This window comes from Leptopilina boulardi, unplaced genomic scaffold (genome assembly GCF_019393585.1).
Source record: "Leptopilina boulardi isolate dan_hultmark-lab unplaced genomic scaffold, ZJU_Lbou_2.1 LbouV2_112, whole genome shotgun sequence".
Lineage (NCBI taxonomy): Eukaryota > Metazoa > Arthropoda > Insecta > Hymenoptera > Figitidae > Leptopilina > Leptopilina boulardi.
The window spans coordinates 1,962,271-1,989,871 of NW_026137655.1; the positions used below are offsets into that span (position 1 = coordinate 1,962,271).

The window sequence follows — 27,601 nt, forward strand, 5'->3', positions numbered from 1 at the left end:
TTTATCACCAATAAAAAAAAAATAAATTTCTTTACCTGACAGACGTCATCGTTGTCCTCATAATAACTTTCCCGAGGATCATCTGGAGATACCTCATGATCAGCCAGTGTATACTGTGACATCATACAAGAATGATTTTGATGAAAAACATGTTGAGAGGCAGACTTTTTATCGTCATGAGGATCATTTGCATATGGAAGGCGATTTCCTTGGTGAAAGACGAACTGATTACGTTGCAACTCGTGGCGAGAGACTTCCAATCAAAAAGCCCGAAGACCATCTTAAACCGGAAGGAGATTTTATCGGTCGTCCTAAGGAAGAAGCACCCAAGTATGGCGAACGTGCTCCCGTTAAGAAGCCGCAAGATAATCTGAAACCAGAAGGAGAATTTATTGGCAGGCCCAAACAAGAAGCTCCAACTCACGGTGAACGAGCTCCTATTAAAAAACCCGAGGATAACTTACGTCCTGAAGGAGAATTTGACAGTAAGTTACATACATTATAAAAAAAAATTTTATTTATAACTATGAATTACTAATTTACTCTATAATTTTTTTTTTCATTTCAGCTTTTGAATTATTTTGTAACATTTCGTGATAACTATTCATATATCAATTCATTATAAAGATAAATAAGTTGCTCCACCCTTATTTAATTTTCATGACACATTGCGCAAATAATCATTTATCAGTTAAATAATTGGTCATTCATTTAACAGGTCTGACAACCACAGAGCTGGTTTTCACCGGGATTTCCGGCGAAAGGCCAAGCCCTGCACGTCGCAACACCTACACAAAAGTCGAGGGAGATTTCACCGACGAGACAACATCACGTACTGAATTCATCGATCATCGAACTATTCAACGTGCCGAGATCATCCGACATGTCGATAATCTCACAGTTGGAGAGGGAGAATTCACGGTAATAATAATAATTTTTGAAATTAAATAAAAATAAATAAATTTGTAATACAAATTAATTTACTAATATTAAATTAAATTTTAAATTTAATAAAAAATAAATTTTTTAACTATTAAAAATGTAGGGAACCTCTCACGTGAAGGAAGACTTTCACACCTATGATCAAGTGGAGCGTGAACCATATCGTCGACCAACGACATGGACCACAGATGAAGTGGATAAATATTACGGACGAACTGATATCACGGAAAATTTAACAACAACTCAAGAGCAATATCACAATTTCGATCATACGGATTATCGAAGTACACTCGTCATTCGCAGGGATGATAATTTAAAACCTGAGGGTCCTTTCGAAGGAATACCAAAATCAAAAGAAGATTTCGTGCCTATGATCACTGAACGACCAACGCCACAAAAACCCAAGGATAATTTAAAACCCGAAGGTCCTTTTGAGGGAAAACCAAAAGATGATTATAAACCAACGAAAGGTGATCGTGCTGATGTTAAAAGACCTCAAGATAATCTACGACCCGAAGGACCATTCGAAGCAAGACCCAAGGATGATTATAAACCTACCGTCGGTGATCGAGCAGAAGTGAAAAAACCGCAGGATAATTTAAAAACCGAAGGACCATTTGAAGGAAAACCGAAGGATAAATACACTCCAGCCGAAAAAAGAACGCCTTATAAACCGGAAGACAATCTACGTCCAGAAGGTGAATTCGAAAGACCACAACCTCAACCCTATGGACCAGGAGATCGAGCACCGATCGTACGTCATCCTGATAATTTATTCCCGAAAGGTGAATTTCCAGATCGTGAGCGTCAACCATTCAAGCCAGCGGAACGTCGTACTCCCATCAAACCTGATGATAATTTACGACCTGAAGGCGAATTTGAAAGACCACAACCTCAACCCTATGGACCCGGAGATCGAGCACCGATCGTACGTCATCCTGACAATTTATTCCAGAAAGGTGATTTCCCTGATCGTGAGCGTCAACCATTCAAGCCAGCAGAACGCAGAACTCCCATCAAGCCTGATGATAATTTACGACCTGAAGGAGATTTCGAAGGAAAACCGAAAAATGATTATCAACCGAAACGTGCAGAACGACCGGAAGTTAAACGACCTGAAGATAACTTGAAACCTGAGGGTACTTTCGAAGTGAGACCCAAGGATGATTACAAACCCACAAAAGGAGATCGCGCCGATGTCAAGAAACCCAAGGATAATCTAAGACCAGAAGGTCCATTTGAAGGGAGACCAAAAGATGATTTCAAGCCTACAAAAGGTGATCGAGCGGAAGTGAAAAAACCAGTGGATAATCTTAAACCCGAAGGTCCCTTCGAAGGACGTCCGAAAGATGACTACAAACCGAAGAAAGCCGATCGACCGGAAGTTAAAAAACCAAAAGATAATCTTCGACCAGAAGGTGATTTTGAGGATCGTCCGAAGGATAAGTTTACTCCAGCTGAACGAAGAACGCCCTATAAACCGGAAGACAATCTTCGTCCTGAAGGTGATTTCGAAAGGCCTCAACCTCAACCCTATGGACCTGGAGATCGAGCACCGATTGTTCGTCATCCTGATAATTTATTCCCAAAAGGTGAATTTCCAGATCGTGAGCGTCAACCATTCAAGCCAGCGGAACGCAGAACTCCTATCAAACCTGATGATAATTTACGTCCTGAAGGTGACTTCGAGAGACCACAACCTCAACCCTACGGACCCGGAGATCGAGCACCAATCGTACGTCATCCTGACAATTTATTCCCAAAAGGTGATTTTCCAGATCGTGAGCGTCAACCATTCCAACCTGCAGAACGCAGAACTCCAATAAAACCTGACGATAATTTACGTCCCGAAGGTGACTTTGAGGGCAAACCGAAAAATGATTATCAACCCAAACGTGCAGAACGACCAGAAGTTAAAAAACCTGAAGATAACTTGAAACCCGAGGGAACTTTCGAAGTGAGACCCAAGGATGATTACAAACCCACAAAAGGAGATCGCGCCGATGTCAAAAAACCCAAGGATAATCTGAGACCAGAAGGACCATTTGAAGGAAGACCGAAAGATGATTTCAAGCCTACAAAAGGTGATCGAGCGGAAGTGAAAAAACCAGTGGATAATCTCAAACCCGAAGGACCCTTTGAAGGTCGTCCAAAAGATGACTACAAACCGAAAAAAGCCGATCGACCGGAAGTTAAGAAGCCGAAGGACAATCTTCGACCCGAGGGTGATTTTGAAGATCGTCCCAAAGACAAGTTCACTCCAGCTGAACGTAGAACGCCAATTAAACCCGAGGATAATCTTCGTCCGGAAGGTGATTTTGAAAGACCTCAACCTCAACCATATGGACCCGGAGATCGAGCACCGATCGTTCGTCATCCTGATAATTTATTCCCGAAAGGTGAATTTCCAGATCGTGAACGTCAACCCTTCCAACCAGCGGAACGTCGTACTCCCATCAAACCGGAAGATAATTTACGTCCAGAAGGTGACTTCGAGAGACCACAACCTCAACCCTGTGGACCAGGAGATCGAGCACCGATCGTACGTCATCCTGATAATTTATTCCCAAAGGGTGATTTCCCAGATCGTGAACGTCAACCCTTCCAACCAGCCGAACGTCGTACTCCCATCAAACCCGATGATAATCTCAAACCCGAAGGTGATTTTGAAGACAAACCTCGAGATAAATTCATTCCCGCTGAAAGACGTCAACCTATCAAACATCCGGACAATCTACAACCCGAGGGTAATTTCGAACGATCAACACCTACACCATATGCACCTGGCGATCGTGCACCAGTCGTTCGTCATCCCGATAATCTCTTCCCTGAAGGTGAATTCCCCGATCGTGAGCGTCAACCATTCAAGCCAGCGGAACGCAGATCTCCTATCAAACCCGATGATAATTTACGTCCTGAAGGTGTTTTCCAGGGAAAACCCAAAGATGATTACAAACCAACGAAAGGTGATCGACTTCCTGTTAAAAAGCCCAAGGACAATCTCAAACCAGAAGGCACTTTCGAACGTCCAGAGAAAACACCTGTAAAACCAGCTGAACGTCGTTCTCCAATCAAACATCCCGATAATCTCAAACCCGAAGGCAATTTCGAACGACCTGATCATGAAGAATTCCAACCAGCCGAACGTCCTAAGGTTAAAAAGCCCAAGGATAACCTAAAACCAGAAGGTGATTTTGATAGACCACAACCAGAAAAATTCAGACCTGCTGAAAAACGAACGCCTATAAAACAAAGGGATAATCTCAAACCAGAAGGTCCATTTGAAGGGAAACCAAAAGATGATTTCAAACCGTGTCGTGGTGAACGAATGGACGTGGTGAAACGTACTGATAATTTATACCTTGAGGGCGATATCGAAACATCTAGAACTCGTGATGATTATACCGATTTTCTCATACGCGAAAGAGTTGAAGTTACACGTTACGAAGACAACTTGCGAATGGAAGGTGAATTTATTGATACAAGAACACGTGACGATTTCAAAGTTGTGCGTGGTGAACGCGTTGATATTGTGAGACACGAGGACAATCTCAAACCTGAGGGACCATTCGATGCACAACCAAAAGATGATTACACACCCAAACGAGTTGATCGTCCAGAAATTAAAAAACCACAGGACAATTTGAAACCAGAAGGTGATTTTGAACGACCTGAGCAAAAACCATTTAGACCAGCTGAGAAGAGAATACCAATCAAACCTGAGGATAATCTTAAACCCGAGGGTGAATTTACAGTACGACCAAAAGAAGAAGCACCGAAGAAAGGTGATCGAGCAGATATTAAGAAACCTAAGGATAATCTCAAACCAGAAGGTACTTTTGAGCGTCCGGAAAAATCACCAATTGGTCCCAGCGAAAGACGTACGCCAATTCGTCATCCTGACAATTTAAAACCCGAGGGTGATTTTACTGATCGTCCGAGAAAAGAAGCACCAACAAAGGGCGATAGAGCTGAAATCAAAAAGCCGAAAGATAATCTCAAACCAGAAGGTACTTTTGAACGTCCGGAAAAATCACCAGTTGGTCCAGCTGAACGTCGAACACCAATTCGTCATCCTGATAATCTAAAACCGGAAGGAGAATTCGAACGACCGGAACATGAAGAATTCAAACCAGCGGAACGTCCCAAGGTCAAAAAACCAAAGGACAATCTAAAACCAGAAGGTGATTTCATCACTCGACCACGTGAAGAAGCACCCAAAAAGGGAGATCGTGCTGAAGTAAAGAAACCTAGAGATAATCTAAAACCGGAAGGAACCTTCGAGCGACCAGAAAAATCTCCAGTTGGTCCAGCAGAACGTAGAACTCCAATTCGACATCCAGATAATCTCAAACCCGAGGGAGATTTCGAAAGACCGGAACATGAAGCGTTCCGACCAGCGGAACGCCCGAAGGTTAAAAAACCCAAGGACAACCTCAAACCGGAAGGAGAATTTACCGATCGCCCGAGAAAAGAAGCACCAACTAAGGGCGATAGGGCAGATATCAAGAAGCCCAAGGACAATCTTAAACCAGAAGGAACATTTGAACGTCCAGAAAAATCACCCGTTGGTCCAGCTGAACGTCGAACACCAATTCGTCATCCTGACAATCTCAAACCGGAAGGTGATTTCGAAAGACCAGAACATGAAGAATTCAGACCAGCAGAACGTCCCAAGGTCAAAAAACCAAAGGACAATTTAAAACCAGAAGGTGATTTTGTCACTCGTCCTCGGGAAGAAGCACCGAAAAAGGGCGATCGTGCCGATGTGAAGAAACCTAGAGACAATCTAAAACCGGAAGGAACATTTGAACGTCCAGAAAAATCTCCAGTTGGTCCAGCTGAACGTCGAACTCCAATTCGTCATCCAGATAATCTGAAACCCGAGGGTGAATTTACATGTCGTCCAAAGGAGGAAGCACCAAAACGTGGTGATCGTGCAGATATCAAAAAACCCAAGGACAATCTCAAACCAGAAGGTGAATTCGATCGACCTCAGAAAACATCCGTGAAACCCGCTGAAAAACGCACACCGATCAAATATGCTGACAATCTAAAACCCGAGGGTCCATTCGAAGGAAAACCAAAGAATGACTACACAGTTGTTCGCGGTGAACGAGCTGAAATTGTCAAACATACCGATAATCTTCTCATGGAAGGAGATATTCAAACAACACGATCTCGCGATGACTATACAAATTTCCTCGTTCAAGAGCGAGTTGAAATAACCAAATATCAAGATAATTTACGAATTGAAGGCGATTTCACAGACACAAGAACTAGTGATGACTATCAAGTTGTCAGAGGCGAACGAATCGATATTGTCAAACACGAAGATAATCTCCGACCAGAGGGTGAATTTATCCGACCTAAGAAAACACCATTCGGACCAGCTGAACGTCGTACACCAATAAAACCCGACGATAATTTGAAACCCGAAGGAGAATTCATTGGTCGACCGAAACAGGAAGCACCTAAAAAAGGAGAACGAGCGGATGTGAAAAAGCCAAAAGACAATCTCCATCCCGAAGGAGAATTCGATAGACCTGTTAAAAAACCAGTTGGACCGAGTGAAAAGAGAACACCAATCAGACATCCAGATAATTTGAAACCCGAAGGTGAATTCACCGGAAGACCGAGAGATGAATCGCCAAAGAAAGGTGATCGTGCTCCTATTAAAAAACCAACTGACAATCTTCATCCAGAGGGTGACTTTGAACGACCCACGAAATCACCAATTGGTCCTGGTGAACGACGAACACCAATCAGACACGCAGACAATTTATTCCCTGAAGGTGATTTCGAGAGACCATCGAAATCTCCAATAACACCAGCAGAAAGACGAACACCAATTCGACCAGAGGACAATCTACATCCTGAAGGTACGTTCACCGGAAAACCCAAGGACGATTTCACTCCAAAACGTGCTGATCGTCCTGTTCAAAAGAAACCCAAGGATAATCTTAAACCCGAAGGCGAATTCACTGGAAAGCCAAAAGATGACTACAAACCAACAAGAGGAGAACGATCTCAGGTTGTCATTCACAAGGATAATCTTCGAATGGAGGGCGAAATTGAAACACACCGGACTAGTGACGATTACACAGTCACCAGAGGTGATCGAGTCGATGTTGTTCGTCACGAGGACAATTTACGAATCGAGGGTGAATTCACCGATATTAGAAGACGTGACGATTACAATGTGACCAGAACCGAGAGAATTGAAGTAGTTCGACACGAAGATAATCTACGACCCGAAGGTGATTTCGAACGACCCGAAAAGAAACCAATTGGTCCAGCTGAACGCAGAACACCCATTAAACATCCCGACAATCTCAAACCCGAAGGTACATTTGATCGTCCAGAAAAGAGTCCCGTTGGTCCAGGAGAACGTCGTACACCAATTCGTCATCCCGATAATCTTAAACCAGAAGGAGAATTTACCACTCGTCCGAGGGAAGAAGCACCGAAAAAAGGTGATCGTGCTGATATTAAGAAACCCAAGGATAATCTCAAAACCGAAGGTACTTTTGATCGTCCAGAAAAATCACCAATTGGTCCCGGCGAAAGACGTACGCCAATTCGTCATCCTGATAATTTGAAACCCGAAGGTGAATTCATCGATCGTCCGAGAAAAGAAGCTCCGAAGAAGGGTGATCGTGCTGATATCAAAAAACCCAAGGATAATCTCAAACCAGAAGGCACTTTTGAACGTCCAGAAAAATCACCCGTTGGTCCTGGCGAAAGACGTACTCCAATTCGTCATCCCGACAACCTTAAAGTTGAAGGCGATTTCGAAAAACCCTATCGCACAGAATACATTCCATCAGAACGACCTAAACAAAAGAAACCTCAGGATAATCTCAAACCCGAAGGTGATTTTGAACGTCGTACTCCATCCAAAGTTTCGCCAAGTGAGAAACGAACACCTTTCCGCCCCGAGGATAATCTTCATCCCGAGGGTCAATTCTACATTGTACCCAAGGATGATTTCGTTCCAAAAAGAGCTGACAGGGCTCCAGTGCGAAAACCGGAGGATAATCTCAAATCCGAGGGTGATATGCAAATCAGAACCGCATCACAGGACGATTACAAAAAATACACAAACGGAGCGGAACGCGTGGAAATACGTCGTCACGAAGATCATTTACGAATGGAGGGTGAAATTGACGTCAGACGATCGCGCGACGATTACAAAAATATCACAAAAATTGATCGTATCAATGTTCGCAAACACGAGGATAATTTACGAATAGAAGGTGAATTTATCGATATTCGACGAAAAGATGACTATCAACACGTGACTGGTGAACGTGCCTCAATCAAACGACATCCAGATAATCTCAAACCGGAGGGAACATTCCAACGTCCTGAAAAATCATCCCCCATTGGTCCATGTGAACGAAGATCTCCTATCAAGCATCCTGATAATTTAAAACCCGAAGGCGATTTTGCCGTTCGTCCACGTGACGATTACATTCCAACACGTGCCGAACGTCGTGAAATTGTACGACATGAAGACAATCTACGAATGACTGGCGACTTCCAAGATACTACATCACAAAAATCCACCTACACTGTCGTCAAAGGCGAAAAAGCCGAAATCAAACGTCATCAAGATAATTTACGAATCGGTAACACGGAAACAAAAACATCTCGTGATTCCAATGGAACGAGATCTCGTCACACTGAATCGTCCATAACCCTTGGCGACGACACAACAAGAAATTACAACACCTATACAAAACGCTCAAGCAAGGAAATATCCACCAGTCAAAAAGAATATTCCGATCAAAGAAGTAATGTTATTCGACCCTCAAGTAGACAGAGAGACGATCGCTATTCCGATGACGATTACAATCGAAGAATTCACAGTGAAAAATTACTAAGATCACAAGAGAAGCATCATCATCTGGAAACAGAGAAACATCACACGGAACGACAACAATATAGCACCACTCATCATCAGCAAGAGCATACTAAACGCGATTATGTAAATTCACAACATATGGAATGTAAATCCACCACAAACAATCAAGCTCGTCAATCATCGAAATTGACTCAACAGACAATAGCAAGTCAGGCACGTTACAATGCAAATCAAGCAAACAGCAGTGAATTCAAACAAACAATGAGTGGTCAAAACGATAATCGACATCAAGAATCATTGACAAAAACAACTCATCATCGAAAAAATATCATATCATCATCATCGGCTGATGTTTCAAATGCTGTACTACATCGTCGTGGTGTTATATCATCAACCGAGGCACTACATACAATATCATCAACAGCCGCTGATCAACGAAAGAGTTTATCAAATCTTGCCGAAAGTGGTCAATTCATCAGTAATTCATCGCAAAGTAGCGATCGTAAAAGTCTCACATCACTTCATCGCAGCAATAAAGAAGTAAATCCCTGGGCATCCTCATCTTATGAACGACCACAACGTATCGTACGTCAGGATAATTTGACAGTTGGTGGGAAATTTTATTCACAAAGCGAAGGTCGCAGTTATGGAAATTTTTCGAATCAAAAAGTAGAGCGAATTCAAAAACAATCAAATGTATCTCACATTAGTTTGGGTGATTCGTCATCATCAAGTGCAATGAATTCGAGTATGTATAAAAAGGAATTTATACCTAGAAATCGAGGTCCATGTCCAGTAGCACTTCTCGAGGCAAAGAAAGCTCCTTTTAAGCATACACGCGATACTCCAAAACACAAGTTTTACATGCCCTTGATTTCCAATTAAAAATTTCTCTCGCATCCTTACACACAATTGGCTGTGAACTACCAGCTGCGATTTAGTTTTCATTTCAATTCCACCAACCGATGCCTTAGATATTCTTGATTTTATAAATTCAGGAGCAGCATATGTATCTGAAAAGAAAATGATTGTAAATCAAAATATATATATATTTATTAATAATACTGTAAAGTGAAGAAATCGATTGTTTCTTAACTAAAAATTAAATCAGTATTTAATTTAAATTAAAAAATGTTCACAAATTATTAAAATTTGATTATAAAAAAAAAATTTATAGAAAATATTCTAATAAAGATTTGAATGTGATTTATTTATTTCTTTTAAAAAAAGAAAAAAAAATGACAAAATAGTAAAAATCAAGCGATTTCTACTCTTTCTTGTTGATATAAGTACTAAACAATAGCATTAAGAAATTTATTGCCGCTCATAAAAGTTTATTGCCGTTTGAATATCACAGATATGAAAATTTATATTATACGATTTACCTAACACGATAAGTAAACACAAACAAAATTATTTATTTTTGTTTACCGTAAAGAAAGAAAAAAAAGTTTGTCAACCTTAATCGTTTTAAAAACGATCTAAAATATTCGAGTTTTCTGGTATTTTTTTTTTACATGTTAAGCTGAGTATGTTACGAAGCAATAACTAGAGCTTGAACCCGTGATAACTTCGAAATCAATCCAATGAGGTATTGAATTCGATTAAATATATATGCTTAGTAATGTTTAGCATTTTTCACATACATAAAATCAAAATTTTATTTTACCTTTATGATTTTTTTATGTTTATTTTCACGTTATTAATTTTATGCTTAGATTTTTTTTATACGCTTCAATTATTATTATTATAAAAATATGTATTTATTTATCTCACACATTTATTTGCCTGTTATAAGAATGCTATAATTAACCAGTTATTTTTTCCTTTTTATTGCGACTAAATAAATTGTTTTGTAACAATTACCTGTTATTTTTATTGTCCTTGGTTTTTTTAAAGTATTCAATTATTTTACATTACTTTCCAGTCACTAATTTTCTTTTTTTAAATTGTTTTAATTTTCATATTTATATCAAAAAATTTACATCATTATTTACATCAAATGAAATGTATATTACAAAATGTCGAAAATTAAAAATTAAGTTACAAATTAGAATATAAAAAATTTGAAAAGCTCAAAAGATGTTTTCTTGTATTTAACATCTTGATTTTGCTCAGAATAGAAGATTTAAAAAATGATCATGGGCTGTTCACATATATGTGAATCTTTGATGCCTTATTGATCGCGTATAAATTTAATAATCAAAAATTAAAACATTGAAATTATGTTCAACTTTTTGAAAAGAGGCTGTGAATTTTTTTGTAACATTTTTTTTAATGTATAAAAATTACTCAAAATTACAAAAATTATGAAAAGTTCATGTGTTTAAATGTACATGAATTTTTATGAAATTGTTAATCTAGAAAAAAATTGTTATTGTTATGAAATTGTGACTTATTAATAATAAAATTATGACCTAAAGAGTGAAAGAAAAAAAAAACCGTGTTCTCAGATTTGTAAACAAGTTTTACATATTCTGCAGAAACGGAATAGGTGTTAAAACTTTTCTCTGAATTACAATTAATTTTTATTTTTTCCATTAAAAGGTAAAAAAAACAATCGTGTAATTATACATAATATAGATTATTAATAATTATAAAATATATCATTTTAATGATAATAAAGTTAAATATAATTTAATTGAAATTCAAAATAATTTAATTGTAATTAAAAAAGCAATTCCGTAAAATTTAATATTTGTATTTGAAAAATCATTATAATTTATTTAAATAATAATTATAATGATCTTTTCATATTTAAAAAATTGTAACTGGAATACAGGGTGTTCAAAACGTTCAATATCTCCTAAAAGTATTATTTTAGAAGTAAAATTATTAATTAATATCAAAAATGAAATTTTCAGGGTGCTCGAAACTATTTTATAGCCCTGTATTATTCTAATAATTATTTAAACTTAAAAGAATTATACACAGCGTGTACAATAATGTTCAATGTAAATACAAAATTATTAGAAAATAAAGTGCAATATTTTGAAAATTTGTTTGAAATTTTGTTTAGTTAAATATTTTAATTTCACTTAATTTTTAATATAATTTTAAAGAAAAACTCACCTGAAAAAAATTTTTCTTTTCAGTAAAAGCAGCTTTCCGTCAATTATTTTGAAATTTCCGCGATAAGTATTCAAAAAATAAACTTTTAATTTCCGACGTGTTGTTCCGCAAACACGTTCAGGTTGTACCTTTTTTTTGCATTGTTTTTCTTCAAATTGTCAGCCTAAAAATTTATAAATTATGTTTAAATTTCCATAATAAATCGTGAATGGAATTATTCTGTCAAGGGTGAAAAAGAAATCGACAAAAAAAATACTGCAATGGTATCGTTTAGACAAAATGAAAAAAATATATTTACATCATTATGTCTTTGTGCAAATATTGATGTTCCTATTTCAAACTCATCCATTAAGTAGTTTTCCTAAAACTACGAATTCTACTTTGAGGTAGATATTTATCAAATTTTTCTTTAGTATTTTTTACTTTGAAATTGAAATGTAAAAAAAAATAGAAAAATTAATAAAAATAATTATTTATTATTGGAAAAATTGAAAAATTATAAATTTTCGTTTACAATTTCTAGCGAACTCAAAAGTCTTTTCAATGATAAAGAAATGAATAATCCCAAAGTGTTTACCAAGAGTATTTATAAAAATGACCAAGAAAATCTTCGCAGATCTAAGCGAGAATTTCATAATCAAAATATTGTTTCAAATAAAAAATCTCTCGCAAAAAGAGAAACAAATTATAGAACAATATTTGAAAACGATGATATTGAAATACAGGAGGAAGAAATGGTGCAAGAAGAAACAGAAAATAATAATATAAATCGTTTCAAACGAAACAACAAGAAGTCGAAAACCAAAAAAAATTTCGAAAAACGTAAAATAAACAAAAGAAAAAGAGATGGAAGAAATTTTAAAAATCAAAGAATAAAAAAAAGAAATGAACAAAATTCTAAAGATTTACGAGCAATTTTTAAAAATGAAACAAATTTTTTATCAAAAAATAATAATAATAATATAAATAAGTTGAAATTATATCAAAATAAAACGAAAGACTCAGGTGAAATGAAACAAAAAATAGAATTTTTTGTGAAAGATGGTGAATCTGAAAATGATTTTGAACGTAGAGTAGCGCGACAAATAAGAGAAAAAATTGACGCAATAAAGGAAGAAATCAAACGTGAAGTGGATGAAAGAAGAAAAATAGAAGATATTAAAGAAAATAATTACATGTTCGACGAATTACAGAGGACAAAATTTAATGTTAAATGTCAAGATTTTTCAAGTGCAAGACGATCCTTGAAAAAACGTCACTTGAATTCAAATTCATCGACACGGAAACGTAAGAGAAAAAGATGTTTTGCACATCAAAATAATTCAAAACGAAATAAAAAAATTAATTCTTTTTCATCAAAACAGAAATCTAGTGATAGAATTTAAGAGATCAACCCTAAAAAAAAGAATAATTAAACATTTAGTCAAAATTATTTAGCAAGATAAATTTCTATTCCTAGAAATAAAGAATAATTTAATATAATTTTAATTAATCAAAAATCAACTTTGAAAATATTTATTTTTATTTCTTTTATATATTTTATATTAATCCTTTTATTGTAATTTCATTAATAACTTTTTTTGAAAATTTTTTAATTTTAATATTGCTTTAACACTTAAAAGATTAATTATTATTAGTATAATTACGAAAACTAAAAGAATGAAAAAAAATTCTAGAAATAATATAAATTTGGATAGGTGTATAGGTAATACTCACAGGTAGACACAAATTTACTGGAGACGTCCAAGTTTAATAAAGATATGATAAAACTTGAAGAAGACAATTATGCATTGTGCGTTTATACATTATTCTAAAAGTTTTCTCTCCGTCTCGTCTTCGTACATTCTTCTTTATAAAATACATACACAAGTTAATATATATTTAATAATCGTATATAAATATTAACAATTATGTACATTGATAAACCTCTAAATATCTAAGAAGGAGAATTCCAAAAAGGCCAAAATGAGAAATTGATTTTTCTTTTGTATAAACACGAAATACATAAACTCTCACATGTGTAACGCAAATGAGATATATTTATTTATTAAAGTATATATATCTAATTTATCATGTATGGTGATAAATTTATTTAGTAAATATCACGAAAATGACGGATTTTTTTTTATATATAGTAGATCTCTAATGAAACACTAATGATTTTATCTACGACGTATTATTATTATTATTTTTATTTATGATCTATTTTCGATAAAATTCACAAATTTCATTTGAATAAAAATTATTATAATTTCAAAATTATTGTATCAAAGAAATGATTTTATTGTTTATTTATATATAATTATTAGAGCGTCTCGAAATATTTACTTCGTTTTGCCATTGTGGAAATTTTTTTTTTTTAGGTTAGGTACGATTCACTTGTAATTTTCACGAATATTTTCACGATTATTTTCACTAATATGAAATCTCATTGCGAAATAATTGTACAAAATTTGATAGTAATTACTTTGACAATAATAATAAATCTCTTAATGAGTTATTTTTATAACAAATTTGTATTAATTATGAGAAGAAATGTGCTCCTCTCACCTTCACATGCGACTTTCTCTGGCACCAGACATTCTTTATCTATTTTTCTCTATAGCACTATATTTTCTTTATTTTCTCTCAACACTGTAAATCAACTTGTAATATTATTTTAATTTTAAAATATCAACGATTTCAAGCTTTTTAAAACACTGAAGATAAAGGTTTTGAGGCTCCATTTGCAATAAGCACAGTGTGACGCTGATGCGCAATTCGTTGGATCACATTTAACGGTTTATTATTCCAAATTCAAATGACTCTAGTAGTACTTTTTAGGCGCGATATAGAAAATTCAAATAATCTAATTATAATCTTTCTACCACATAAGAAATAAATCATTCTATGTAAAATACTACTGTTGAAAAAAATACGGAGTTAAATTCTACGAAATTTAAAATTATTATCCAATTTTTAAATTTAAATTTGAAAATTAACTCGAAATTTTTTACTACGATTTTAATTATTAATTTTAACCCCGTTTTTTTAAAACCAGTGTACAAGATTATTTCTATACAGCTCGTGGATTCGAATCAGCTTATTACAAAATTCTTTAATTTTTTTTTTTTATTTAAAAAATCGATGTCTGAGAAATGGTGTTCACAATAATATGGTACAACAACATATTGGCAAATACAGAGTAATTAATTATTCTTTTTTTATAATATGTATATAGTAATTTACCACAAATAACATTGGCTATTTACAAATATTACAATTTTTTTTAACTTTTCTCTTTGCCCTCTTATCTTTCTTTTTTTTTCTTCAAAAATGAAACAGGATCTATTTTCGAGACGTACATTATTAATTAGCTTAATATATAATAATATTATGATTCATTCTCACAAAATTACATTTCTATTCGTTAATGAAGATTTTTTAACGACTGATTCATTTTTTTAAATTCGCACAAGCGAACAAAAAGTCAGGAATTAATAAAGAATAGTTTTTTTTTTATCAAACTTTATAGTCGTCCAACGTCTTTTATTTAGTTTTTATTATTATAATAATAATTTTTGTTTTGCTTTTTCAATAACATACAAAACTGATTATACAATATAATAATATAAACAGAAATTACGATTTCAGTCCTGGTGCCAATGTACAAATGTTTTGTTATAATTATATTTTATCAACAAATAATTATATTATAGTCAATATTAAGTACCATTTCCCATAATTTATTTTTAATGATAAAGAAATTCATAATTTTCATTATTAGAAACTGGAAATTTATCGCAAATTTTTTTTAATCCACTTTCTGGCACTAATAGATTTTTTTTGCTTTTTTTTAAATATTGATGTTAAAATGATTGAGTCTTGTGACTTGTGATGTAGAGAAGAAAAAATTCGTAAAAATTTGAAAGAAACTTAAAGATTTATTTTGAAAACAAAATTAAAATTATGTTCATAAGAATTAAAATTATAATTTGAAATATTATAAAAATTACATTTAAAAGATTAAAATAAGATTTTAAAAAAATTAAAATAACATTCTTAGAAATTAGTGTTAAATTTTGAAAAATTAAAATATTTATAATAAATGTGAAATTTAATAATTTCATTATACATTGAATCTTTTGTCACAAGACTCTCGGATATGTGAAAGCTGAGAAAAATAAAGAATTTCATTATTTTTAAAATTCACGGATTTGCCTCACACTTGTTCATTTCAAACTTTCAATCCACACACACGCCTCATTTTTTTAATCAAGCAATTAGTTAATTAATTTGAGAGTTACACAACAATTCTAAGAAGCTAACAACTGTAATCTCATACTTTTCAGCAACTTGCAGCTTCGGTGTCATCAATTTGAAAAAAACATAACATTTATTAATTCTATTAAAATCATCTAAGAATCTTTAAAATTGTTATTGCACATTTTTTTTTATTATTATGCAAAGCAATCGGTAAGGCAAGTTTGTAAAATAAAATTTAACATTCTTCTTATATAGAAATTCAACACTCGTTTAAAATAATAATAATAAAAAAAACATTATTACACAAATTAACAATTAACTAAAACTACCAAATTAAAAAAAAAAACAATTTCTTACAGATGTAAATAAAATTTTAAGTTTTGAAAGCCTAAAAATAAAAACTATAAACAAAATTTGAAAAGACAAAAAAAAGAGAGAAAACTTAAAGATCTAAATAAAATATAATTTTTTAAAAAATTTGTAACACTTCTTACATATTTTAAAATATAATTTTTCTTTTTACTTCTAAAAAATTTTAATTTTTTTGTCGTCAAAAAAAGAGAATTACTATTCTTAGACACCAGAACTGTGAGTTCCTGCATTTAACATCCCCTCTAATCGAGTCAACATTTCATAAAAGTCGTATCGCTAAATATTATTTAAGTACTACAATAAAAAAAACTGACGTTTTTCTTTACAATCAAATTGTCTTTTTTTTATATATATATAATATGTAGGTCATAATGAAATTCATTCATTATCTTTCTCTCTTAAATCTGTGGGCACTGCGACTCAGTCAGTTACTACATTTAAATTGACATTCCAACTTTGATCATAATATATCGAAGTATGCCATACAAATGGCCTCAACCGACACATATATTTATATAATATATTTTTATATAATATTTAATTATTGCACGACTATACGGATCGATAGCACGTTTTAATAAATCTACAATAGACAGCTATGCGCTTTGGCACCTTTTTACATGCTTTTTGTATGTTTGTTTTTTTTTTTTTGGTAAAAGAAAAAAAAACAAAAAAATGCATCGGCTCTTTTTTTTCTAAAAAAAAGTCAAGAGTCGAATAATTATTAGCGATCGTCAGTCAGTTCGTCCCCTATTGGAAAAAACATTAATTTTTCTCTCGTTACGTTTCATCTACATCGTTTTTTTTTTAAATATTCTATAACATTATGGCACGCTAGGTATTTCCATTTTGGTCTTATTTCAACCATTTTTTTTTTTTTGGTACTTATTTGACCATTTTAAAAAGTTCCCTTATACCATAGTATTTAAGGATCTTGACTTTGTAAAAGTTTAACAGTTTAATAAACAATATATTATGCGCAACACAAATTATTTTATATACTTTTTATAAAGTATACTTTTTTGTATTTTTATACTAATAAACATTATCTGTCTAAATGATATCTTCTTTACAAATTAATGTTTCTTTTCTTTAAAAAAAAAAGTATTGTTAATTTTTCCCTTATCATTAAAAATAATAATAATAATAATAATAATAATAATAATAAAGATAGATTAAATTTGCACTGGTCGATGATTTAGAATTTCATTCTTATATCGTACAAGTCTTGATTCTCGAGAGATTCCTATGAGGGTATTACATTTGAAAATCGCTCGATAAACATAATTTACGATTAAAAAAAAAAATATTTCAATCTCAAAACAGTCGATTTGGAAAAATTTGAATTTCATTAAACTATTTTTATAAAAATTCAATATTTATTTCTAATTTTCCCTATTGGATTAAATTATTAAATAAATTATTATTTAAATTTTAACATTTATATACTTTTGGGAAATATTTTATTTTCTAATTATTTTTTCTCTTATAAAAAAAAAAATAGAAAAAAATTGGAATTATTGTCATTTCCGCAAAAAATCGACAGTTTGAATCTGAAATATTTATTTCAATTAATTAAAATGCATTTTTTTTTAAATGGAAAAATTTTGCAATTGTAAATTAAAGTCGATTTGAATATGTTTTTTTAAAAATGTAGACCGATGAGCCTATAAACTTGAGAGAGTCGCAGGTGCACTCGACGCATGAAAAATTGTTTCAAACTTCACTATATATATATATGTATAGTTTCATAAAGGAGACTTTTCTTTTTTTGCGATTTTTTTTAAAGTACTTCTATTTACGATTAGAAACTTTTTAGCGATTAAGAGATAGCGCTACGATTATAGTGCGTATAGATGTAAACGTTGTTTTTTAAAATCCTTTTTCACATACAGATTTATCATCGATTATCCTAAAAATTCCACGATCAATTATTATGTTATTAAATGGTAGTCATTATACAAAGTAGAGCGTATTACTTTCAAAAAACAATTGACAATCGTGGAGGGTATACGCGCGCAACTAGCTGCTTTGTTCAATTGTATTATTTTCTATTTTTGACAATATTTATTATCAATGATGAGAGACGAAGAAATCGGTGTTTTTCTTGTTAATATTTATATATATATATATTTATTTATTTTTAATATAACAAATCGCTATTACACTAGAATCGCACTAAAATCTCAGGAACTCTATTGACTTTTGTGATTTGTTTCCCTCGAAACCGTTTTTCTTTTTTTTTGGATTCCTGAATTAATATTCTACTTGACTATAATAAAATTTTAAATCAAAGAAGTTTCGAGAACTGCGTGACTTATTGGAAAAAAAAGTGAATAATTGATTTAAAGTCGTTAGATCATTTATTTATACAAAAGAAATTATATATAAAATTATCCAAATTGGTTTCATTTTGTCGGTTTTGGTCATGGAAATTTTTTTTTGCGAAATATTCGAATATTCAATTATTATAAATAGAAAAAATTACTGTGTAATATATTCAATTTATTTTTAATACTTTTTGGAATTTTTGACAAATTTTATCCTTTATTGTAAAAGAAAAAATTATATTTTTTTTTTTTTACTCTTGAAACACGCAATTCTCTTTCCTTAGGTCCCGAGAACTTACGAAGATTTGTGAGACAATTCTTCGTCATATTAATTTATTCTTTGATAGAAAAATTTTATAAACTAAAATAAGGATTTCTAACATTCTTTTTTTTCAGCGTTTATAACGCATATTTTTATATATATATTTTTTTTTTACTCTTTCTCTCTCTTTTCTTTCTTTTCTGTAATAATTCAACCTTCTAAAGGCATTTCCCTCATTCCTCAGATTATGTCTTTATGCGATAGTGTACTCCTTTTAAAATTGTAAAAAAAAGGAGCACAAAAAGATTGACTCACGTCTTTTATAAAGATGAAATATCTTAATTTTATTTTACCCTAAAAATGGTAGATCAAATAACTATATGACCGGCGTTTTACAATAAAAGCATGTATAAATCAGTAAACATTTTGTTTTTGTGCTTTTTTAGAGATCATATATACGTTTACAATATTATAAAGTAGTATAAAATGAAAAAAAAATGTAATAAAGATTTGTAGTACTCAATCGTCAATCATTAGTTTATCACGAGGGATTTTTTTTTCTCTTTAATCAATAACAATTTCCAATGAATTTCAAAAATCGTCAAATATTTTAAAATAATAATAAAAATATTCCATAATTTATTTTTTATGAAGTCATTTTTTTTTCTTGAAAAACTTTGAATTAATAAAGTTTAAAATAAAAATTCTTTCAAATAGAAAGTGAATTAAAAACTTAGTCACAAAAATAAGTCAAAAAAAAAAAATTAATGTTTTGTGCTTTGTGTGTTTGTTAAATAAATTTTTTTCGAGATAAAAAGTTTATAATCATTGGAAAGAGATATTTTCGGAGAAGATAAAGATCCCTATTTTGTCTTAGTGTTTCAATTAAATCGAAACACTAAGGGGTAATTTATTTTATTCTACAATATTTTTTTTATAGTCATGCGATTACGCGGTTTTTTTTTTTTTTAAATTAAAATCTCGCATAACTAGGAGTATAAATAAACTCTGTCTCTCTTTCTGGTCTTTAGCGGTGCTCTAACCTGAAATGAGCTTCAGCGCATGGATCTGATATAACCATATCAGAATTGTCAGCGAGCCTTTGTAGATCTTCGATATCCAATGGATCGAGATCTTGTCTGAGAGCATTAAGAGGATCCTGTCGAAGAGAATCATCCGTACTAAATATATCAGGACTAAATGATTCCACTAACGATGGCACCAGGTCCTTTGTAAAATCGGAATTACTCAAATCCCCTGTACCCAACGAACAATCTGTAAATTTACATTTACAATATATAATTATACAATTTTTTGTTCTCTAAAATCTGTAATTATTTTTTCATTAATTAAATACCTGTGAGCGTGATTGTTGGGGTGTTTGGCGTTTGGGGCGTCAATTGTTGAGTTGTCGTTGGCGTTCTAGGTCGATAACCGATTTGAAGTGAAGTTGCACTAAAGAAGGCAGCATCTCCACTACCAAGATCACTACTAACGTTTTGATAAACATCGGTAGTATCATTCTACAAAAAATAAAGTAAATAAAATAAATTAAAAATCTCAAGATTTTAAGATAATTTAACAAGAAAATAAAAATACCTGTGAGTAACTGGAAGTGTGATTTGGAGATCCAATGTATGTTCCCATTGTCGTTGATGTCACAGACGGCGATGTATCAAGCTACGAGAAACGTAAAAAGAAAATTATTATTTTATTTTCCCGAATTTTAAAAAAATATATGGATGAAAAATCTGAAAATGTTTCGCAAAAGAAAGTTTTAAATTAAATATATGGCCATAGGTCGCTTTTAATAATAACTGAAAATAAATCCGAATTTCTCATCGATTAAATGATTTTCTGCATTTTCTTTTCTTGTTATTGTTAGTTTTAGCCTTTCTTTTTGAATTTGATAAAAAAAAATTTCAATCTGTGTTAAATTTTATTTTCTTATAAATGAATTTTCATTTTAAAAAATAATATTAACTTTTTTAATGATTCGAGCTATTGCAGAATACCTATTAACAGATGAGAGAAATGAAGAACCTCTTGAAAGAATCAATCAATTAAACACGCGAACAAGAAAGCACCTAAGAAATAAAATTAGAATCTCTCAAATAAATTTCAATCACTCAATTGATTTAATAACTTATTATTTTTCTTTTAATAATAAAACTGAATTTACAAAATAAAGAATAAAATTTTAAATATCGCGAAAAAAATATAATTTTTAAATTAAATATTTTTTTTTGCTATAAAACGCAAAAACCGAGATCGTCGTTTATTTGAGGAAACTAAATAAAAAAAAAAGCAGAGGAAAAAAATCCGATTGGCTGTAATGGAATTGGCGAGAGATTGCCAAAGTCGTTTTACGAAGGGGAAGATCTCATCACCTCTAGCTGCGTGGCCAAGGCATAACCGGAATCCGCGAGCTGTTGCATCATTTGCACCCAATCCTAACGGAAGCAGGCAACAAATAAAGAGCAATATTTTTTTTTAAAAACACTTTTTTTAAAAATTTCATTTCAGGAATATTATTTTTTCATGATAGCAATATATTTTCATTTTAAAAAAAAAGCCACGAATCGATCACTTTTCTCATTTCACTTATCAATGACCTTGTTTTTACTATATTGTACACATGTAATTATTTCCTCACTAATCATCATAACTTTTTCAATTTTCATAATTAAAGTTAATTATTTTTCATTTATACAATATTCAATAAATGGAACATTTTTATAAATTTTTACGAATTACTAATTCAAGGTGGAATAATATTAAAGATTATAATGTGAAAAATTGAAAAATATTTTGACAGCTTTTCTTTCTTTAATTTTTTTTTTGGTGGAGAAACATTTTCCAGGCGCTAATTGCAAAGTGGTTCCTCATTATTTTCATGCGAGAAGAGGAAGCTTTCAAATTTCTTTTTTTTTTGTTCACATTCGCTCGTACAAGTAGAGCCCGAATTTTTTAAAGTCTGCTTTACCCTCTTCTTGCATTCTTAAAAGTTCACCACATAGGAAAAAAAAGGGGAGCGAGAAGTCAAGTTTCAATTTGACTGCCACTCTTAAAAATGTGAGAAATTCTGGACTTTAATACTTGATATAGAAGCATTTTGAGAGCAAAATTAGAAAAGAATTTTTACGAGAAATTTTCAAAAAGCTGCCTTTTAAACGATCGTTAGAGATAAAATTAAAAAATTAAATATTCCATTTTTTTTTGCTACTTATGTCACTTTTTCATTATTCGGACGATTCTTCGACACGATTATTCAAAAAATAATTCATTAGCCCAGAATAATAAATTCCTGCTCTTTCATTCACTTAATGAAACATTACTGAAAATTGATTTGTTCTGCTTTCAATAAAAGAATACTGTTGTGATTCAATCTCATCGGCTTCTTGATTATTTCAAAAATTCATGAATTTATCTATTTTTGAAAGAAAAGAAATTATTCATTTTCTATTTTAATTAATGAAAATAAAATTCTTTTCAATCTCTAATATAAGTAATATTAATTATTATATAATTATTTAATGATGATAATAAAACATGTTAATTATTATTTAGCAATTATGAAAATTATATTTTATGATAAATTATTATTAATTAAAAATTATATTAATCGAAAAAAAGAACACTCACCATTCCCTTTATTTGCATGAAAATAAAGGAAAAATTCGATTAAAAATTGATTTGAATTTAACTGACAGAGAAATAAATAAATTGTAAATAAATTTAACAAAATATATGATAAATAAGAATAATTTTGTTCTTTTTTTGAAATACTAACCATACTGAATTGCTCAAAATCGGAGTGAACTTGATTAATATAGTAGCTGTTTTGATCTAGACTATCCGATGTTAAGTTTGGATGTTGCATATGTCCTCCCATTGGACTCGATGGCGTTGACGGATTATTGCTATAACTCAAAGGACTCCCCTAAAAAAAAGAAAATCGAATTTGATTTGAAAAAAATGTGGGGAATTATTCAATGACTCGTAAATCTTTATAAATTGATATATAATAAATATTTACTTGAAGTGTAAGACTAGGCGAAGATTGAGGTGATGGCCTATTAACTGGTTGGGGTGTCCTGTAGGATCCCAAAGAATTGAGCGGTGAGGCCTGCTGAGGTTGTTGTGGTGACTGCGATGATTTCTGCAACACCAATTTTCTTTTTAATTCCAATAAAAAATAAAAATAATTATAAAATTATAAAAATTTGTTTATAAAATTTTGTTAAATTAAAATTCAGCCTTATTGTAATTAAATCCAATTGAATTAATGGTTTTTAGAAAATATTTGTGTTTCAATAAATAAATTTCTAGATTCTGATCCTATATTTATAATTAAAAAGGCATTTTTTTTCATTACTCACTGGACTTTGAGGCTGAGCTATAGGACTGTGTGACTGTTGATAAATGTAATGTCCTTGACACTGGTTTGTCTGTTGAGGTTGTTGGGATGGTTGTTGGGAATACGATTGAAGATCCTGCGGTGAAGTACTTGTGCTGTTTTCCAGCGCCACACCCTGCTTCATACCAAGAATAATTAGAGAGCAGTAATGACCTATTTTTTTTTTTTTTTTTTTTTTAATTTTTCTTTCATTGATAACGACTCAAGTCTAATCAGCTACCCTAAATATGTGTATCACGTCATCTATTTTCTATATTTATTAATCATCATCAGCAAAATTCATTCACTGTTGACACTTGTATTTATCAATAAAAATTTTCATATTACTTACAATTAATTCCTAACTTTACTATCAATTAATTCCTACCTCTCACGCGATTAGGCGAAAAATTATTCTTCTATCGTAATTATAAGAAATTGAAAGACTAAAATGTTGTTAAATTAACATTGATTATCAATCAAATAATTAATAATGTTAATAAATCATCAATTAACAATAATTCAAATTAATTAATAATTAAAAAAAAAATTCAAACCGTTTATAAAATTTTTTAATCATTAATCAAATAAACTGTCTAAATTAATCTAATATTAATGAATTTATTAAATAAATGATCAATCAATCAAATGAATGATCAATTAATTAACTATTAATCAAATAAATGATCAATATTGATTTAAAGACTAAAATTTCGTAGGAAATAATTTTTTCGACAATGATAATTATTAAATAAAAATAATTATTTCTTAAATTATATTATAAATATTGATTAAAATTAGTGACTTTTCATTCGAGATTGTGAATTAATAAAGAAGTGTGCAACACACAGTGAATAAAGTTTTGCTTTATGAGAATAGAAAAAAAAATTGTTTCTTTGTGATTTGCACAGTCCAAGCAAAAACAATAAAAGAAGCTTTGCCGGAACGCTAACGATCGCCAGTGATAACAAGCGCTGTGTGTACAAAAAAAAGGAAAAAAAATAAGGAAAACAGAAAATCCGGAGAAAAATTATATATTGAAAAATTAAAAACTAAAGAAAAAAAATGTTGGTGTCTACTGACCTTAAATGTGGGAAGATACCTAGAGTTAACAGGCACTGATAAATGGTTCTGCAAAATAACAAAGACAAAAAACCGCTACAACGAAGGCAAAATAAAAATAAAAAATGAACCAAATTAAAAACCAGCCATTTAAGCACAAAAATCAAAAGCAAATAACAAGGTACAAACATTGTGTGCGACTAACAATTAAAAATACATCTCAACATATTTTTTTTCCATTTTCGAATTTTTCATATGATATTTGATATTTAACAATTTTTGTTTTTTTCATCCCTGGTAAAAAATTATTAATAATTTAAAACAATACATTTATTTTTCTCATATTGATATAAAGAGAAAATTTTTAACCAAAGGAAAATTTCATTTTCAGAAATAATATTTAAATTTCTATTATTTTTTGTTAATTTTATAAAAGAAAATAAATTTTTTGATTGAAATAGATATTCGAAAATGGAATTATTATTCATTTATATATTAAATACAATACTAGGTGTAGGGGAACTTAAGGGGAACTTAAATCTACAATTAACTCTAAAATTGTCGTTAATATAAAAAGAAAATTACTCTGAAGCATGTAACATAAAAGTAAAAGATGGTTTTTCCTAATTCTCATATATATATATATATATAACACTCAGACAGTCTAGAACTGCACAAGCATTTTTCAATTAAATTTATCAAGCAGAATTAACAATTCGTTCTTGCTATCCTCATCTCTCAATATTTTTTTTATTCCTCAAAACTACTTTCTTTAGCATATTCGCATAAAAAATTATTCCCCCACCCTAAAATAAAAGAAAGTGAAAAAAAATATTTCGAAAAATCGATAAAAACAGTAAAAATAGTAAAAACAATATTTTGATTTAGAAAAGGAAAATATTTTTAAAAAAATTTCTCTGTTGTGACTTTGAAAATATATGACTGGAAAGTATATTTGCATGATTATGCGGTTCAAATATAGAATCGTTTTGCAAAAATGGTAATGAATGTTTAGAAACTCTGTGATTTTTTTTCCTTTCATCATCATATATAAAGAGTAAAAGCTTTCAAAAAAAAAAAAAAAAATCACTTTTCAATGAAATGTAATTAAAATATTCATAAGTAACATAATAAACGTAATCGTCTAGATTAATTGAAATTTTAATGAAAATATTTTTTCAAAAAATTAAAAAAATATATCTCAAGAAGATATTTTAATTAATTAAAATTTTTTTATTAAATTAAATTAAGGGGAAAAAAAGTGAAATGCTAAGATTAGTAGTTTTGAAAATAATAATAATAATTGAGAGAGGTAAAAGTAGTCCGTCTCATGCAGCTACACAGTAGTTCTACTTTATAACGAACTACTGGGCGTCACAAACGTAAAGCAAGGCAAATTTTTTTGAAAAAAAAAATTATTATTCAAAATAATTATTGATTTTCATTTACTTGAAATTCGTTATTTCTCTGAACGACACAATTGACAAATTTAATATTTTCAGCCAAAAGTATAGATTTTTTATTTTTTTTTCTACTTGTTGATTTTTTTATTTGTTTTACATATTTGCAACAATAATTTATTAATGAAAATATTATTTATTTATCCACTAAATTTTATTTTCTTATTTTAGTATTAAAAAAAGTATGGAAAAAAAGTAATAAAAAGTATTTTTGAGGACAAATTTAATTCCCATGAATCCTTCAAGTTCGCCAAGTATCTCGTTAAAAGATTTAACTACGAGACTTTGTATTCTCTTAACGCCTTTCATTTACCTCGCTTTACAAGCGCGCCCTGCGATCCGATACGAAAGAAACGTGAGTGGCCCTTTCAGAAAAAAAAAGAAAAAAAAAATTGTTTCAATCTAAAAATATACAAACGAAGAAAGAGAGAATGTAATGAATCAGTACACAATTTAGATTACTCCCTGTAATTCAATTATAAAATAAATTAGAGTTGAAATAATAAATTAAAAATTAATTAATCACTTGTTAATTAATTTTATTTGTAAAATAATTGATAAAATTAATTAGTTTAAATGAATAATTAATTTGATTAATTAATAAATTCTCTGTGTGAGAAAAAAAATTCAAAGTGAAGGTAAAATTTTAGTTTCGCAAAAAAATGGCAAAAGTTTTTTGTAGAAAATTTTTTAGAGAAAAGGCAAAATATATGAAAAATGTTGTTGGTTGTATTTCGTATCGGATAGCAACATGGCGGTAGACTATTTAAGAGGATCGCAAGGATATTTACTTGGATGCTTGGCGGGCTGTGTTCCTGTGAAAAGGACAGCCTCCCAGCTTGCGTCAAGCTGGTTGGCGACAAATTTGTAGGACTGCTCGTTTGAGGACTCTGCAATATCGCATACACTATTTCAGAACAGCTCCTTTATTTTACTTTTTTTTCTTCAAATTCATTTCTCAAAAAAAAAATCCATTTTTAATTTTAATAAAATGTTTTATATTACTTCATTTCATAAAATTTAATAAGATGTGATTTTTACAGATAATTCAATTTTTTTCAACTAAAACAACAACAAAATACAAAAAAAAGCAAATAAAAAATCCATTGTAAAATATCCCGTGTAAAAAATTAAGCGATTTCTCCGCGAGTGTAAAAGGAAAAAAAAATGGAAAATGTGCTAATAGTTTCGAGAAAAATAATCCAAGAATAGAAAGGTCGACTTCGATATAGAATTTTTTTTTCTATTTTATTTATGTATTTTTTAATAATAAAACCAATATATTGGAAAGTGGACACGACTTTCTCAAGTAAGTCCACTTATCACGCATTATTCAATAGTGTGAGGGAAGTTAAATAAATAAAAAAAAAAAATTAATTGGTGAATGTATGTTTTCTATTTTCAGACATGAACCTAGTGTACCGAGTCTAAAATTAGAAAAAACCGGAAGAAAAAAAAAATAATAAAAAAAAAAAAAAATGAATCAGAGAGGAAGATAAAAACACGCAAGAAGATGTAGGTCGAATATGGCTTGAATAACATTTGCAAATAGTTCTTGTATTAAAGAGACTTTAGTTTTTCCAGACA

At 30.8% G+C, this 27,601-nt stretch overlaps 3 protein-coding genes across 17 annotated transcripts in view; 2 read left to right on the plus strand and 1 right to left on the minus strand.

Moving 5' to 3' along the window:
• Positions 1-10,675, plus strand: part of LOC127278170 (uncharacterized) — a 26,007-nt gene extending 15,332 nt beyond the window's left edge. For 2 of the 9 annotated variants that reach the window (XM_051299809.1, XM_051299751.1), the window contains 3 exons: positions 43-485; positions 719-921; positions 1,046-10,675. In XM_051299809.1, the coding sequence (XP_051155766.1) occupies positions 43-485; positions 719-921; positions 1,046-9,697 (9,298 nt within the window). In that variant the 3' untranslated portion in view covers positions 9,698-10,675. The remainder of the gene's footprint in view (positions 1-42; positions 486-718; positions 922-1,045) is intronic. The other 7 variants (XM_051299799.1, XM_051299753.1, XM_051299792.1 and 4 more) reach the window with 7 other exon arrangements.
• Positions 10,676-10,810: 135 nt separating this feature from the next.
• LOC127278380 (uncharacterized protein PF3D7_1120000-like) lies at positions 10,811-13,330 on the plus strand. Its single transcript, XM_051300091.1, has 2 exons — positions 10,811-12,270; positions 12,408-13,330. Exons 1-2 carry the CDS (start codon positions 12,164-12,166, stop codon positions 13,267-13,269), a joined length of 969 nt encoding a protein of 322 aa, XP_051156048.1. The 5' UTR covers positions 10,811-12,163; the 3' UTR covers positions 13,270-13,330.
• Positions 13,331-14,496: 1,166 nt separating this feature from the next.
• The window catches only part of LOC127278249 (CREB-regulated transcription coactivator 1-like), a 35,069-nt gene continuing 21,964 nt past the window's right edge, over positions 14,497-27,601 (minus strand). For 3 of the 7 annotated variants that reach the window (XM_051299864.1, XM_051299872.1, XM_051299917.1), the window contains 7 exons: positions 26,806-26,904; positions 23,476-23,631; positions 23,133-23,255; positions 22,887-23,036; positions 20,693-20,773; positions 20,451-20,616; positions 14,497-20,368 (listed from right to left, as the gene is read on the minus strand). In XM_051299864.1, coding sequence (XP_051155821.1) covers positions 20,121-20,368; positions 20,451-20,616; positions 20,693-20,773; positions 22,887-23,036; positions 23,133-23,255; positions 23,476-23,631; positions 26,806-26,904 — 1,023 coding nt within the window. In that variant the 3' untranslated portion in view covers positions 14,497-20,120. Of the gene's footprint in view, positions 20,369-20,450; positions 20,617-20,692; positions 20,774-22,886; positions 23,037-23,132; positions 23,256-23,475; positions 23,632-24,575; positions 24,624-26,805; positions 26,905-27,601 lie in introns of all 7 variants that reach the window. The other 4 variants (XM_051299900.1, XM_051299889.1, XM_051299881.1 and 1 more) reach the window with 3 other exon arrangements.

Bases quoted from the DNA above. Each gene is read 5' to 3' on its own strand.
- LOC127278380 (XM_051300091.1), top strand. From the start codon at position 12,164: ATGAAAAAAATATATTTACATCATTATGTCTTTGTGCAAATATTGATG. The intron at 12,271-12,407 runs GTAGATATTTAT...TACAATTTCTAG, and splicing joins ACTACGAATTCTACTTTGAG to CGAACTCAAAAGTCTTTTCA.